Raw genomic sequence first — 12961 nt, 5'->3', positions numbered from 1 at the left:
AAGGAATATACAATTTTAAATGGCAGATGAGCTTAGAGATGTACTGATCTGGACGAGGCAGGTTGATGCTGGTGCAAGCAGTGGAATCAGGTCCAGTGATTGGCATCATAAAGCCCTGCTCCTCCCCTCCATCAGTGCGCATTATATATACGTACGTATGTCTGTGTCTATATATATATATATATATATATATATATATATATATATATATATATCAGCAGTGCAGCATGGAAAAGCAATGACATAGGCATGTTGCAGGAGCACACGGCCAAACATTCATTATAATAGTGGAGACTAAAGCATTACACAGGGAATCCCAGGTTGGTTGTTAAGTTGTTCCATCACCAGTCTGTCCTGCTGCCGATTGTAGATTTAAACGTAATGAAAAAGTTTACGAACATACAGAAAGAGACCTGCACTATACTACAAACAACACCGCAGAAGTTTACAGCTAACTTAGAAGACTCAATCTCTCCAGCACTGGGAAAATTCAAGTGTACTCAAGTAAGACCAGTTGTCCTGACTGTCCTGAGTCTTTCCAAAGCAGTTGAAAAACAAAGTTAATGCTCAATCGTCTAAGCATGAAGAAAGCATTCATTAAGCTAACACTTAAAATACTTCAAGTCAACATGATAGACATTACAACCCAGTTTACTTGATTGTATCCATAGGGATATGGCTTATTTGAAATGAATCCTCATATAATGTTTAAAAGTTTGGGGTCAGTAAGATTTTATAAGAAATTAATACTTTTATTCGGAAAGGATGCATTAAATTGATCAAAAGGACATTAAAGACACTTATGATGCTACAAAATTTATATTTCAATAAAAATGTGGTTCTTCAAAACTTTCTATTATCCTAATAATAATAATAACAATAATAAGTAGCATAACTGTTTTCAACATTGATAATAATGATAAATGTTTCTTGAGCAGCAAATTAGCATATTTGAATGATTTCTGAACGATCATGTGACATTGAAGACTGGAGGAACACAGGAAACATTTATATTTGACAACATATTACAATAGAAAATAGTTATTTTGAATTGTAATAATTCACAATATCACTGTTTTTTTAAATGCTTTTAGCAATCAAATAAATGCAGCCTTAGAGAGAATACAAGCCTTTTTCGAAAACTAACCAAAAATAAATAAAAAAAAATTCGCACAGACCCCAAACTTTTTAACAGTAGTGTATCTAATTCTTTTTACCAATGAACTTCCATTATTTTCCAATTGATTGTGTTTCGTGAATAAGCAAATGCACTCACAAAGTAGTTTTTCCTGACAGAATACCTTAGATCTGAGTATAAGGCCTGGAAATCACAATTTTTAATGTTTTGTCGTTGGAAGCACTGGTAACGTTTATTTCATTAACATTAAATCTCACATTACAGAATTCAGCAATTAGCAAATGCTGTATGTTTTACTATAGCTTCCTATGTAGTGACAACAACTATACCATTTGTAGGTTTGCTACTCGTCGGTTTCAGATGTGGAATTATAAAGACTTTTTTGGATAAACCATTCAGTAAATGGGGTCAGCTTTGATTTCATGTTGACTTTAACTGCAATATCCACACATTAATCTCTAGCTATCCCACTTCCCATTCTGCTCACCCGTGCTCTCTTCTCAGCCTCCAGTCTCTGCATTATTAGTGTGGTGTCTACATCTTCGTCATCCTCATCCTCCTCATCCTCATCATTCTGCTTGGACTCCTGCAGTCTCTTCTGGAACTGCCACTCCAGCATGAGCTTGCGCAGACGGTCATTCTCCTCGGCTGTGCGTTCAGGTTTGGCCTGAAGCTCCTGGATCTCCTTGTCCAGGAGGTCCACGATGTGAAGCTGCTGCTGCTTCTCCAGTTTCTCACGGGCGTCCCTCTTCCAGGGGTCAGGTGACAGGCTGTCACTGGCGGACAGTTCCTCCTTGCTGATGGTAATGTATTGCAAGTCACGTCTCTCTATGGTGCGTGGCTGCTGTTGGGGCAAGAGGTCACGTATTACTGTGTCCTGTGATGGCTGGCGGGGAAGGCTGGCTAGCTTGTCTGGTCGAGCAGGTTGTGGCTGTGGTGGTTGGGGAGGCTGGACCGGGGGAAGGTACGGTTGGGGTGCCTGGATGGGGAGCTGTGGTTGGGGCATCTGTTGGTGCTGAGGGGCGGGCGGCAGCGGACCGTGCTGGTTGTTGTGCATGACTGGGCCAGGAGGGTTGCGAATCTGCACCAGCTTCCGCTCCTGGTCTCTTCTCTTTCTCTCTCGCTCCTCTTCAAGCCTGGCCTTCTCTTTCTCATACCAGCGCTGTTGCTCCTCGCGTTTCTTGCGGTCGGCCATAGCCGCAGCAGCCGCTGCCTGTTGCTGCGTAACGGAGGGTGGAGGAGGAAGTGGCAGGTCTGTTTGCGGCTCGTAGTCGTAGTGCACAGGTGGAGGAGGAGGAGGAGGTGGAAGATCTAATCGGGAAGGTTGGGAGACGCCTACGGGGCCAGAGTGGGGTGCTATCGGGGTCTTCCAGCGTCCAGGGCCGGTCTTGTGATTGCCTTGGATCCTGGAGCCAGAAGATGATGAGAAGTTGAGGTGTTCTTGGCTAGAGTTGCTGGACTCCACCGAGGAGGAGATCTGGTGGTTCCAGTGCTCACCACTGGCTCGTTGATACTGCAGGTGCATCAGGTCTTCCTGGCGCAGGTGTTCACCTGGGTACCCCCCCGGCAGGTCACACAACTCCTCCTGAGAGCGAGCAGCCTGATAGCAGGGCACAATGACACAGCAGTGAGACACATATTTATGCAAAAATGTGAAATATTTGTAATGTTTGTTGCTCATAACCTTAAAAAACTTGTAAAATTATGCTTAAAATAGTCATGCTTAACATAATTTGATTTACTTATTGTACAATTCACGTTAAATTATACTAAATTAAAATAACATTTTATCTGATAATCTAATCTGATGATAAATCTGATCATAATTTGGATTCAAATAGACATTTTGGAAAAGCATAATAGTAAGAGATAATACACACTGCCCTTAAAAAGCTTATGGTAGGCAGTTTTTGTTTTTATTTTGTGAAGTTCCAAAAAAAAAAAAAAAAAGTATCTTAGGCTCCCAAAGGGAGCATTTACTTGATCAAAAATAAAGTAAAGAAAATGTAATATTGTGAAATATTATTACAATTTAAATTAACTGCTTTCTATGGTAAAATATCTTAAAATTTAATTACATCCTGAATTTTCAGCAGTCATTACTTGAGTCTTCAGTATATTTTGTTTTCAAGATTCTTTGATGAATAGAAACTTCAAAAGAACATCATTCATATGAAACATAAAGGCCTTTACTGTCACTTTTGATCAATTTAATGCATCCTTACTCAATACAAGCATTTTTTCTCTCAAAGAAATCTTACTGACCCCAAATCTTCAAATGGTACATTATACAAACATAGGATACTATATATGATTTTACTATTAAATAAATAGATATACTTATACCACTTATACACCACTCATATGCATTCTCTTCCTAAAAAAGGCTAACCTGCATAGCCATGCTGTTGTTAGAGTGGTTATCTATAGGGGGGAGAGGCTCCAGTTCGTTGTTTTGCCAGGGCTGCCCAGGGCCCATCCTGTCCTGAGATTTGGAGGCTGGGAAGGTGAAGTATTCCCTTGGGTATGTCTGAGTGGGGATCGGATACGCCTCTGGACGGGGTGGTGAGGGCTCCTCCTGTGGCACAAACAGGATAAAGATAAATTAGACTAAATCAGGACAGTCTAAATTCTCTTTCCATCTCTTTTTAGTGTATTATTGATTACAGAAACTAGAATAAGAGTTTGCATGTATGTGTATAAGTCAAGGAGTGTGGATCACAGAGTGATTGGCCAATCAGACGGTGGTTACAGACATGATTGGGATTAATTATAACAGGAACACAACAAAGAGTCACGATTCAGGTTTTTATTAGGCTTCTATTAGCCTGTGGTTTTAGAGTAAAAAAAAAACATTCTAGTATGTGTCTGGATTTGAGAGTTTCTGGTGATTTAATTAAAACCAGGAGTCCTCACTGAAGAAAACAACTGCATTACAATATCTGAAAGTGCAACACATTACAGTATTAACTATTCTCACGTGCTTCTGGATATAAGGGAGTAACACATTAAAAAGGTGGAACTACCAACTTATCTAAATATTTCAGTTGTGTGTCACTAGGATCAGCAGTTTACAAAAATGTTTATCTTGTTAAGCATGGAGTAATTTTTCCAATTAATTGTGTAGCATGACAAAACGCTACAGTTCACTTTTGGGTAGCTTCAATGCAGCAGTAGCAGCCACATTTCTTAATAAATAACTTACTACAAATGGGAATCGTAAGGAATTTAAATAAAATTGTATCTACCAGCATTTGTTTGATTTGCTAAAAAGAACCAGCTCATAAAAGTCATTTGCTTGGGAATTGTTTAAACTACTGTACACTTGTCATGCTGTATGGTTTTATTCGAATCAACTCATAAGACTCATCTATTTGGAAAATTGTTGGACTACAGTTTTCATATTTTATGTTTCTGAATTGTTAAAAAGAATCATTTGAATGATAAGAATCAAATGTTCTGGAGTTTTTGTTTCAGTTTTCAGGTTTTTGATTTAGTTATCGGTCTTATTCGTTCAGAGATTGCACTGTAGATTCAATAACAGTGTTGCTTAACAGCAGTGCTAGAAACTCGTAATTCACTGGGCAAAGAGAGTTTCAGCACATACATGCAACATTCATCTTCAAGGTGCCGATGATTGTGTGAACTCACATCAGGGCAGAGGTTACCCGTCGAGACTGAAGTGATCTTTCCTGGGGCTCCAGGATAAACAGGCTTCCCACCCGGACTCTGGGCCTGGTCTTTAGGGGGAAAAAAATGCATGTTATTACTATAATGTCAGCACTTCAAAATGAGCCATACTGATAAATGTGCCAAGCATTTGAAGTGGCATACTTACTGGCCACATTTGGGCTGGAGCGATGGTCAGCACGGTTCTTCAACAACCTGTCCTCCTTCTTTGGTTCAGGATAGGTGTCCCACGTGTCCTGGGGGCTCTCAGGTGAGCCGTTCTGCACAGAGTTGTTGTAGAGCTCAAAGCCCTCACTCTTTGGTCTCATCTTTCCCTTGTCTCCACGTCCACGGTCTGATGCTGCAGAGATGAAAAAGAGGCTCGAGTTAGACTAAATTCAGCACTGGGAAAGTGCCAATCTCTCTGTAATGGGGGAAATCACCCAAAATGCACTAAATCAGAAACATTACCAGACATATTTCGAAAGCATTTATATTTAATGCAAATATTGAACCATTTTGTGTGTAAGTGGAAATGCTGTGCCCAGATCCACCACATTTCCTCCTCTTTAAAGAATTTGTCACGCTAGCACGCTGTGCAGCAGACGGTGATAATTTTTAAGCAGAATACTACAGCTGCCACATGCAAGCCCGTTAAGATCACTTACCGCGGGGCATCATGGGGGACGGCTGGTTGAGGAGTGTGGCCAGACCGTGGTAAATGGCTCCCTGTTTGGCCACCTCGAGTGTTACAACCGAGCCGGTTCGTGTCATCAATTCCGCCGCCCTACAAGACAGAGACATCTGAGCAAAACACACAAAACTGCAGACTATGATGAATGAATTTCAAGTTTAAAGCATTATTTGTGCAATCCCACAATCCCATGAGATATTATTTAAAGAGACTAATCTCATAGAATGTCTGTTTGGATTTGCCGTCAGCTGACTGTAAACAAAGAGACGGAGGCTGGAAAAAATCCCAGAGGCAATTTAAATTGTGTGTCCTTTTGAGCCATATGCTTCTCATTTAACTTACATCCACAGATGTAAGAGTTTCATCAATTCCACCACTTCTCAAAACTATAAAGTATGAATGAAATGTTTCGGACAGAAATAAGAATGCTTTTTAAGCCGTTTTGACTTTGCAAACAGAAGGTGCTTTATACTACACAGATTAATGGGTGAAAATGTTGAACTAGGAATAAAGATGCTTGCAAGTCAAATCCAGAATAATTACATGACAAACAACGGTGTCAGAAATGTACAGGAAGTTCTCCATGAAAGGGCAATATTTGTAACTTTTCAGAAGCATTTCTTATTTTAGTGCGTATATTTTTGTAAAGTACTATCTAAAAGCAAGCAAGTTGGTTAAATGAATATCAAATAAAAAAATAAGATAAAATAAAAACTATGAATTTAAGCTTTAAAATAGCTTAAATTATTTGCATTTTTGAAACATACAGATTTATAGTACACCTAGCAAACATAAGCACATACATTTAAAATAAGTTAAGTGAAAATTTTCATTTAGGATGCCAAATAATTCAATAATCCCAATAATGAGACCCAGAATTTATTCAAATGTTAGATTTCAGGGGCATTTTAATGGTGTTTTTACCTTACTTTGTTCTAAAGACCAAGAGACGTCAGTCACAGTTTGTTCTTACACAACTTAATTATATATATTAAAGACACAGTCTTTGCTTAAGTGGTGTAATGAAATGGTTTTAGTATCCAATCCTTTCATTTATTTAACTGATCTTCTTAGATGTAGCCGGAAATTGCATGCTTTACCTGTAAGTCCATTTCAGATTTATTTAAATCCCATTCTACAGACATTATTAAAGATCCAAATGCTACAGAATTACCTCTCTTGTGAGAGGCCGACCAGACTTCGTCCATCCACGCTGAGCAACTGGTCTCCAGCGGCCAGACGCCCATCCTAAAGAGAAACATTCAAAAACAATACTCAAACAGTCATTAAGCAGCAAGGTTGAACTACGTTTTTTGGATTTTTTTCCGAGTACTACTGAATTACAGTAGTCATTCAGTGGTTTCTGAAGAAATGAGGTCACTGCATCTGCATTTGCCCATAAAGAACATCACAATATAAACCAAACCGAACTCACCATGTCTGCCGCACCTCCTTTGACAACAGATTTGATGTAAATGCCAAGTTTGTCCTGTCCAGCACCCTAAAAAACACAAAAGAAAGATTCTTAGCACTCTGGGAAAGATCTAAATGTCATTTACAGGCTCCACTAGTTCCGCTGTGGAAACTGCTGGACGAAGAAACCAGGCATTCATTCATGAAAGACTATAAATCTGGAGCCAGCAGTGAAGACATCCACATAAATAAACTCATTCATAAATTCAGAGCAGATCTGAAGGGGTTTTTGTGCAAACTAGTCATGATTAACCCTCTCAAAATTCTTCATCCTATATCCTAGGTCAGAGGTCGTCATCTGGCACAGGCCATATGGCTGCTGGACTGTGCACCCATTGAGATATCAGCTCGATCTAAATGCAATTGCATGCTAGAGAAGCATCTCTCAAAATAAAATTAGTAATTAATTTCAAGATAAAACGATGCATTCACTGAGGCACTTCCTGTAGACTTGAAACAATAATGTCATACAAGTTTCACCACTTAAACATAACATTTCTAACACATAATGCTCCATAACTCTGTTCAAAGCTTTAAGCTGACGGTGCACCACTGACATGAGTTTTAAAGGTGTTAAGAACTTGAGATTTCAAGTTTGTATCATTTGTCTTTTCCAATGGCTGGATTTGCTATTTGAGCAAGCAAGTACCCAAAATCCCCTGGCTGCTGCCAGAGGTTCTATTTGAGTGGGATCATGCTAAAAATGAACTATAAAAATGTGAGGTCTGTATTACATTCCCAGCCATCTCAGCTGTTTTCTCATACAGAAATGCAAACTGCTCATATTCAACCACCTGACAAATCCTCACATCTGCACAAATACAACAAAACCAGCACTGTGACCTAAATGCAATTTTTTGACTGAAGGACTGTTCACAAGAAAAGAGAAAATTCAATACTTTACTCCTTTGTGTAGATTTTAATAAATAATAAACACATAAAGAAAAACAATGTTTGAGGTTAAACCAAGTGGAAAGTGTCTAGAGGCACCATATTTGAATAAGTGCTCAATTTGAAATACTTTAACCTGATTAATATCTGTTGTTGTACAGAAACTTATCAAGACTTAACAAAAGTGTAAAGACAGTAAGATTTCGTTTTTGTTTCTTTTGTTCAAAAATTGACAGTAAAAGGACATATCAGCTTTATATCACAGGAATAAATAAAATGTCATAAAATTTTAAAACGGATTAAATTGCAATATTAATATTTGTGTTTCTGATCAAATAAATGCAGGTGAGCAAAAGAGACATTATAATAAAACCTACTCCACCCCAAACATTTGAACAGTACATATAGCGCACAAATCATGTGGAGTTCTTTAAAGTTCTTTCTGGAGCTCGACTAACACAGACCCAATCCACTTTCACTGTATGAAAAAGAGCTATATAACTGCACTTGGAGATGGAAACAAGAACGAATTGCTACTTTAAAACTCAATATATGTCTTCTCCTTCAAGAGTAAAGTATGTACGTCTTAATTCCAGGGCCAGATCTCTAAAAGCCCATGCTATACCTATAAATTATGCTTTCATGGTCATAACAAACCATTACTAAATGGCACACCACCCAAGTCTACAACAATCTCCACGTGCAGGCACAGACTGAGCCCGCTGGATCTGGTTTTTCCTTTGGTTTATAAAAAACCCATGCTGCTCAAACAGGACTGCCATGTTCGGTTGACATCTACCATGCATTGCTGCTGTTTGAAATTAAATTAAATTTATGCATTTAGCAGACGCTTTTATCCAAAGCGACTTAGAGTGAATTCAGGCTGTCAATTTTTACCTATCATGTGTTCCCAGGGAATCGAACCCCTAACCTTGCGCTTGATATCGCAATGCTCTACCATTATATTCATTAACACATATTCACACCTCAGAAGTCAATAACAATCTACCTTGTGCAGGAACACTAAAAATAAACCTGTTCTGGCCATCAATGGAGTACGATGTTTATTGGGTTCAAATGGTGAAGTTACAGCTACTAGATGGCTCATTCTGAAATAGTCTCTCAAATAGTTTTATTGGACAATGATGAGATAGTCCTTTATGAGATGTGATGTGAAATTCGAATTGACTGTTTGCACTAGATTGCTCATAAGCTCTTTATATCATAGTGAGAAACCTAAAAGAAGCTGACCAGAAGCAATGGATCGAGAAACCCAGTAAAAGAATCTGCCTGGGAAACAGCAACGTCTTTTATTCTGCCATCTGAAATAAAGCCAATGTTAGCCACAGACCCCCATAACCCACTCACATTACACTGGCATAAACACACCCTACAATTCAAACACAGCTGTAACATGAACACCACATGAATATCGCTTAGAAATCTCAGTTAACCTTCAGGATTTAACCACAAATATAAGAAAAATATCAATATGCACTAAGTGCTAAAAGCCCTCTAAAATGCATAAGGTCATGCTAGTTATAAAGCAATTAGTCGGACTGAATTTTAACATTCTTTATGTCTAAAAAAGTAAAAAAGCACCAGTTCCTCAGAACCTACAGCATTAAATCAAGGGTGGGGTTACCAAATACAGATAGATCAGACATTTGCATGCACATCACATTCAAAAGACAATAACAGCATCAAAATGCTACAAAACCAGTCTACTGTGAGAACATGTGATTAAATAAGGAAAACAGTAATGGAAAAATATGCAATCAGATGTCATAAATCATCTTGTGGTGCAGATGTGTAAAAACTACCTACCGGTACAGTATGTGCGCTGATAACTAACAAGTAACTTCTTTCCTGTATGTTGTGAGGGTGATATGATATGATCCTGGACAATGGTCCATCCTCATAGGGAGTATACACAACAAACTGGGTGGGGGTATTCCAAAGGACCGGCGGGAATACTAACCAAGTTGTTCATTGCTATTCTTGTTGATTCACAATACTTTATATTTATTATTTATAAAATCATATATTAATGTATATGCAGAAATTAATATTAAACTACACTTAATTCTAATACATTTCACAAACAACTACAAATAAATGGCAAGTAGCTCATTGAATTAAATGTGAAAGTTCTTTTTTTTTGTAAAATCGTTATTTACATCTTTATTTTATTGACAGATTGGAAAAATCCTTTTTTTTTTTTTTACAATGTAGATAAATATATGCTGTAAAGTGCTTTTTTTACTTAATGCATTAAGTTAATAAATTGAACTTTATTTTAAAGTTACCAATTAATGCATGGCTTCTATTTCTGAAGTGTTATGCTTAGTATCAAATATGTTTTGATTGGCTGTGATTGTGTCACACTGTACAATAGATTTCCTTATGGTTTTAGCATCATTAAGCATCATTTCCTAGTGTCATTCCACAAACAAGCAAACAAACAAAAACACTGGAAATCTGCCACACACCATCATCCCTCAAAAATTCTACTTATGCCATTTCATAAGAGGCAATAAGGCCTGTAACACACTGACATAATACCTAATGCAACACAATAGACACTGAGAGCCTAATAACAAGAAGTAAATAAACTGAAATTGAGATAAATAGAGATATGCCAATCCTGTGCATGTGAGCCGCTTCACATCTGCTGAAAGGTCTCAACTTGTCCGAGGGAAGATACATGTCGCCTGGCAAAGCCCAAAGCTCTGATTAAACTTTGAAAGTGCGTATTACACTGTGATGAAAAACAACCGCTCAAAAACCAGTCTCTCCACATTAAAGAGTGAACCTGCGGTGAAAGACAGATGAGAAGCCCTGAGGTTGGGCTCTGAGGCAGGGCGGTTTCCATGCCGTCTGAACACGTCTGATGCTGGAGTCTCGTGCAGACATAGTGGGAGAACAACTCGACTGACCTTTCCTCAGGATACCTGGGTTAAACTAGCTTTGATCAACCCTGGCGCACATAACATGAAATGAAGTAAGGTCTATAAAAGCCACTGATAAAAAACAGATGCATGTTAACAAAATAACTAACACTTCTACTGTTTTTTAAAACAAGGGGTGAGGTGATACTGGCACAGAGTTCATTACTGTGTGCTGGAAGGCCAAAGAAGTCAATTTTACTTAGTACAGGGCTTGTTTCTTTCTAAAAGCTTCATCACTAGACTGTAAGCAACAGAAAAGCATATTTGAAATGCTTTCATTAAGAATACGGTCATCAAATTTTCAGAGTCTCTCTCTTTTAAAGTTTAGAATCAAAAAATCTTTGGCAGAGCATTCAAAACACTCTATGCAGGTACACAAGCACAAAATATAATTTAACATGTTGCATTATCAAAATGAGAACATTATTCATTAACCACAAGTATGTGTTAAATTCTCAGAGTTGTTGCAAGGGGGCACTAATGCAAAAAGTCTTCCATGGTCACTCTTCCCGTTAAGGTCAAGCAGTGTCACAGCAGAGAAACAGTTTGAAGAGCAGGTTAGTGAGACTGGTGGTATGTTTATCACGGTTGTGCAACCTAAATTAGGAAAGCAAGCATGATGGAATATTGGAACTTGAAATGTATAAAACTTAAGACAAACTTTGAATGCTAGATCTGAGTGTGGATCTTAATAGATAAGACCGATAGAACGATAGATGGAAAAACAGATAGATCAAAAGACATAAGACAGATAGACAAAACAATAAGACATAGATAGACAGCTAAATGGGTAGACTGATATAAAAATGATAGAACAACAGACGAACAAAGATCAAATGATATATGACAGACTTAAAAATGAGAGACATAACAGACAGATATGTAAATATATAATGTAAAATAAGTCAGGTGTTACGACAAAACACCACCTTACTTGTGAGGTAAACACTCATTGCGTAAGTGTGCATGTCACTGAGCGTGTGGTGTGGGATGGATTGTGTTCTAGCTGTGGTTGTTTTCATGCTCATCTTTCCAGGGACACTGTCAGGAGCACAGCTTAAAGACAATTATAATGTCTGTGTGGCTAATAGACATCTTGACTTATCCAAATGTGAGTATGTGAACACATCTTGTGTTTTACTTAATATTTAAGAGGAGCTAAATGCCTCGAAATATAAAATAAGCAAAAATAGAAACCGTTAACCCTGCAGGCTTCTTCACAGCAGCAGGTTATTTGCCTTTTAGTGTGTCAGAGGGTAAAGGTCAGTAAACTTGGGGATGAACTGAGTCTGTTTACTTGAAGCCTAGCAAGAACTTCTTCACACATAACGGGATACCACAAAAAACACAGTCCAAGTACATATTTTCCAGCTGCTGTCTGGCATAGTCTGCATTCAAAAACATTCATGCATCTGCATTTCAGACATTAAACATTAACAGGATGATGTTGAAGTCTGAAGGTGTTCACTGATAACGGTATTTGGAGCAGATGCTTAAACCACAGAACTCAGTTTCCTTTGAAGGTCCTAAAACCACATGGAAGCAAGCAAACAAAGTCTACAGCTTCGAGGTCCCACCCTGATGCTTCCTGTCCACGGAAAAGCTTCCCAAACCTGCTAGTGCAAAAACAGGAAACTGGAAACCCAGCTTAGGCAAGATGAGTGCCTTGCAAAAGAGGTAGAATTGAACTTCAATCTTCACACCCCCTCTTCAGTCTCAAAACTTTTTGGGGACCCTTATGCCAGACACACTGCTTCCTGTTTAAGGCTTACGGTTGTGGATGTGATTTGTGAAAGAGGTATTCAGGGAGCTGCACGTGTAAGCCTAAGCAATCAAGTGTAATTTGTTAACAGCCCCAAGGAGTCAAGGCAGTGCCTGACCTCTGACCGAGATGATGGAGTCCATGGGCCACTAGAAAAAAAGAAAATACATCTATTCACTGAAACTTGACCCACCACCATCATTTCCTGCCCCGAATAATCCCCCACAACAAACACAGCATTCAGGAAAAAAGCAGCCAGGACAGTAGTTTGCTCCTGAAGGTAGCTGGTCCTCACTGTCATGTCTAGACGGAGGGAAGACAGATGGACTGCCGAGGCTGTCGGCTAATGGTGTGTGCAAAATATCATGACTAACACAAGAGGC

The 12961-nt window shown here is 38.6% G+C and overlaps 1 protein-coding gene across 19 annotated transcripts in view; it reads right to left on the bottom strand.

The window, feature by feature from the left end:
* The window catches only part of LOC127939077 (afadin), a 107821-nt gene that overhangs the window by 13886 nt on the left and 80974 nt on the right, over positions 1-12961 (bottom strand). For all 19 annotated transcript variants that reach the window (XM_052536091.1, XM_052536077.1, XM_052536088.1 and 16 more), the window contains 7 exons: positions 6937-7002; positions 6676-6749; positions 5476-5594; positions 4977-5168; positions 4790-4878; positions 3531-3716; positions 1626-2738 (listed from right to left, as the gene is read on the bottom strand). In XM_052536091.1, coding sequence (XP_052392051.1) covers positions 1626-2738; positions 3531-3716; positions 4790-4878; positions 4977-5168; positions 5476-5594; positions 6676-6749; positions 6937-7002 — 1839 coding nt within the window. The remainder of the gene's footprint in view (positions 1-1625; positions 2739-3530; positions 3717-4789; positions 4879-4976; positions 5169-5475; positions 5595-6675; positions 6750-6936; positions 7003-12961) is intronic.

The sequence above is a fragment of the Carassius gibelio genome, chromosome A20, assembly GCF_023724105.1.
Source record: "Carassius gibelio isolate Cgi1373 ecotype wild population from Czech Republic chromosome A20, carGib1.2-hapl.c, whole genome shotgun sequence".
Taxonomy (NCBI): domain Eukaryota; kingdom Metazoa; phylum Chordata; class Actinopteri; order Cypriniformes; family Cyprinidae; genus Carassius; species Carassius gibelio.
The sequence above is the reverse complement of the archived record's forward strand: the minus strand, read 5'-3'. Positions and strand labels throughout refer to the sequence as shown.